The 4,262-nt window shown below is 40.8% G+C and overlaps 2 protein-coding genes across 4 annotated transcripts in view; one reads left to right on the forward strand and one right to left on the reverse strand.

Annotated features, from left to right (window-relative positions):
- LOC118743528 overlaps positions 1-4,262 on the reverse strand; it is a gene marked incomplete in the record, with an annotated part of 154,325 nt that overhangs the window by 104,621 nt on the left and 45,442 nt on the right.
- Positions 1-4,262, forward strand: part of LOC118743527 — a gene marked incomplete at its 5' end in the record, with an annotated part of 9,384 nt that overhangs the window by 3,635 nt on the left and 1,487 nt on the right. For 2 of the 3 annotated variants that reach the window (XM_036476263.1, XM_036476264.1), the window contains 2 exon segments: positions 3,374-3,664; positions 3,955-4,168. In XM_036476263.1, the coding sequence (XP_036332156.1) occupies positions 3,374-3,664; positions 3,955-4,168 (505 nt within the window). 3 annotated transcript variants of the gene reach the window in all.

A 4,262-nucleotide genomic window follows, 5' to 3' on the forward strand; every position in this document is an offset into this window, starting at 1 on the left:
AATTACCACCCAAAACAGTCACTCGAGAGATTTTTACTGAATCAGAGTCGCCGCGACTGGAAGAAGTAGAACCAGTGTCAGTTGCCAATTCGGAAATACCGCCAAATTCAATTTTTCAAGAGATACTGAGCCAAGAAAAACTGCCGCATGAAGCAGAGCCAGTGCCAGGCGCTGAGGCGAACATCATCTCCGCTCCAATTATTCAAGAGCTTCCCGCGGAATTAAAACAAACTCAGATAGACGAAATAGAGGCGATTGTAGTTATGAATGAGGAAATACCACTAAACATAATTAAAGAAGAGATTTCCGCGGAATCAGAAACATTGGAGATTAATAAATTAGAGCTAGTAAAAATTTGCGATTCAGACTTACCTTCAGATTCACTCCTTGACACGGGATCAGCGCCAAGGCAGATCAATGAAGAAAGTATCGTATCGGTCGTTGATCCCATTCGTCAAGATTTCGAGATGGATTCAACGAAATCTGAAGTGAACACAGATCAAGAAATCAGTGCAGAAATAAATTCAAAAACATTCACGCAAACCAATACCATAAAATCACAACCATCGCAGACCAACCTAGTAGAACTAACTCCGATCGTTACACCGTACGAACCGTCAACAACAATCATTCACGATATCGTGGAGTCAACATTATCACGGGCCGACGAAAAAGATTCAGTGATAATTCTTAAAGCGAAAATACCGCCAGTAACAACCTGTCACGAGAATCCTCCGGGAACAGAAACCGAGCTGGCTGCCCAAGTGGAAGCATTGTCCGAAATCAGGGCAGATTTACTCTCAAAAACCATGTTTCAAGCGCTTGCTTCAGAATCAACATCACTCATCGTGGAACAACTTTCTGCAGAATTGCAACCTATGCCGACCTGTGAATTAGAAGTAGGACCAGTGATCAATGAAGGCATATCTTGTGATACAATTCGTGAAGAGAATTATATGAAATCAGAGGCTGTGGAGACCGTTACAACAACAACAACCGACGAAGTAAAGCCAGTGCAGGATATCAGTGAAAATATGCAGTCAAACTTAATTCAAAGCAAAGCCATGTGTTCAGCGCCTATCTTTACTGAAAATCTAATGTCAGATAAAATATATAAAATGTCGGAATTAAAGCCACCACAAGCTGAAGAAATAGAACCAATGCCCATCGTTACTGCAGCTGAATATCCACCGGATATCGACAAAGTTACCGATGCGGAATTTACATCATACAAATCCATTCAAAATCTTACAACGGAATCAAAGCCACTACTATCCGATGAACCAGTACTGTCAGAATACCCACAAGAGATTGACACGGAGCCAAAAGCAACGCCGTCCGCAAAAATTGATACAGTTTCAGTCGCCGAAGAGAGTTTAGCGACGACAATATTTCAAGATATTCTCACGAATTCAGACGCAATGCAGACCGCCCTAGTGAAGCCCATACAAAACATTAGTGAGGAAATACAGTCAGAAACAATCAATGAAAGCTACGTCGAGGGATCAGGATGTTTGAAGACAAACGAAGTAGAATCAGTTTCAATTAACACTGAGGACCAAATAACAGATAACATTCTTCAAATGCTGACACCTGGAGTACAGCCCGTCGTCGGCGAAGACAGAAAGCCAGATAGAATGATTCAAAATATTCCAACTGAGATACAGTTTTCACAGACCCACGAAATTGTCCCATTATCCATGATAAATGCAGGAGAGGTTTCCACGGAATCAAAACTTATTCAATTTGCCGAAGAGGAGCCAGTGTCGGTCGTCAATGTGGAACCACCAACAGAAAGAATTATTCGAGAACTAGAATCTCCGTATACTGGTGAAATAGAGACAGAGGTATTCGTTAATATGGAGATACCGCCAGGAACAATCGCTCAAGAAGATCCCACGGTAGTCAATGAGGGCACACTCTCATATTCAATTCTTCGCGACATTCCCCAGGAACTCGAACTTACGTCGACTGGTGAAGTACAGCCAGTTCAAATAATCAATGTGGACACAGCCTCAGATTCAGTTCTCCATGGGGTTACTTCAGAACCAAAACCATTGTTGATCGACGAGTTGGAGCCAGAACTGGTCGTCCAAGTAGACATAGCCTCAGATGAAATACAAGTGCCCGTGGCACCTTTGCAAGGAAAAGAGGCTGACGTATTGAAGTCAGTACCGCTTGTCAATGTGGATACAAAAACAGATGTAATGATTTTAGATGGTCACAAACAATCTGCATCACACTGTTTCCTTCGAACTATTGAAGAAGATAAATTATCAGTCAACACGCAAGTAACATCGGCTAATATAGAATCAAAGTGCACTGATGAAACAGAAACAATGTCAGTTCTCGTTGAGCGCATATTACCGAATACAATCCTTTTGCAGAATCCCAGTGAATGTATATCAGAGTCATCGTCCCTAGCTGCTGTTGAAACAAGAATACCACTAAACGTCTTTTGTGAAACTCCGCATACAACATTGAGCCCGGAAACTCAGACTGCATCTCAAACAGACGCTGGAACGCCGGATGCACTAAAAAAAGATCGCCGAATCACAAAAACTACTAGATCTTGAAACACAAACTCTGCCTACAACACCGAGTAAAGAGCCCACGACTATGATTCTAAATACTACAAAATGCGTGGAAGCAGAAACATCAAAAGAATTGGCTAATTTACTTTCTTCAGAAGCACCTAACGAGGCTCACAATTTAGCTGAACAAAATTATGAAAACATATCGGCCACTGTAGAAATAGAAAATTGTGTTTCTGGTTTCGATTCATCAACTTTGCGGTCGCACACTTTTACCTCTGAAGCTACAATTACTGGTCAAAGCTGTTCTACCGGTTTTATAGAAGGAATGTCGATTGAAGATATTGTTTCAAGTGGAAATAGAGATGAAGGCTTTGCCCAAGCAAGATCTTTAGGTCCTAACAATAACTCAGACACATGCGGTATAGCCTTCGCTGACTCCTTAAGTTTATTTAGACCCATGACAAAGCGGCTTTGCAGACAGTCACATGTAGTCGACACAACATCGAGCGATGAAGACTGTTCACTGCGATATGCCACGCACCTGGCCTCACTGAGCAAAACTTTTATAAGAGATAAAAGACTCTTGGCTGCGCTCGAAAAGCAGCGGCGTCAATCAGAGGTCATGCAAAAGTATCTGCGCTCCATTGACTCATTTGAAACAGATTTTGACTACGAATATCATACGCAATCTGTTCTCCCCGAGCATACACTCATATTAAGCACACCGCCTCCACCTCTCCCTATAGATGATGTTATAGATGATGAAACTGATGACTCCCTTATAAAATCACTCAGTGATTGTAAATTTAACTTCCTTAACGATATTCTTTTCTCAGATCAATTGAGTTCCGACTCAAATCGCACTGACGAAAGTGCGCCAACAACTGTCGAATCATACCTGGCAGACTGTAATAATGAACTACTAGATCTGCCACTAACTAACATTTATAATAGCACAACCGCGACTACTACCATACTAACAAACGGCTCATACCTAAGAATAAGTCCATCACAATCTAATTGTAACGTCAACCAAGAAGATCATTTTATTAACAACGACAGTACCCACCAACCAGATATTAACAGTGCAGATGATGATGTTATCCATTTGAGATGTTTCGTGCCAGGTAACACAAAGTGAATGCCAACATCGCTCGGTGTTGTGGTCTGTTGTGTTGTGCTTCGTTGTTCTGTGTTGTTGTTGTTTTTTTGTTTTCGTGTTTTACCGTCATTATTTATAAATTAAGCTAACTTGTGTCTATATTTGTATATGTGTTCATATATAATGTAAGTGTTTTTTTTTTTTTTTAATTAAGCAACTCATTCGTATTTGCGGAAGACTTTTCTCCATTCCCTACTTAGTTATGAAAAGATTCTGAAACAAAAATATCTGAATGCTTTACTTCGATTCTTTCAGGCTCTATTGCAGAGCGTGAGTACAAAAAGTGGAATAATGCTGTGGAAATGCCGAATAATCCGTACGCGCCAGAGGCGTTGAAGCGTCGCATCAGCGGTAGCCAAGAACGTTTCATGGATTTACCGAATATAGTTCCGAACACGGAAAAAAGTCCCATATCTCTGATAAAAACAGATGCGGCAGACGACAGTCGTAGCGAAATTGATTACAAAAGGTAAATTAAAAAAATATTCTAAGTACATGCAATACTTGTGTCCTGATTATACAATTAAAACTTTTGTGATCAGATACAGCCGCGACTACTACAT

This window comes from Rhagoletis pomonella, unplaced genomic scaffold (assembly GCF_013731165.1).
Source record: "Rhagoletis pomonella isolate Grant_MI unplaced genomic scaffold, Rhpom_1.0 Rhpom_scaffold_00007, whole genome shotgun sequence".
Lineage (NCBI taxonomy): Eukaryota > Metazoa > Arthropoda > Insecta > Diptera > Tephritidae > Rhagoletis > Rhagoletis pomonella.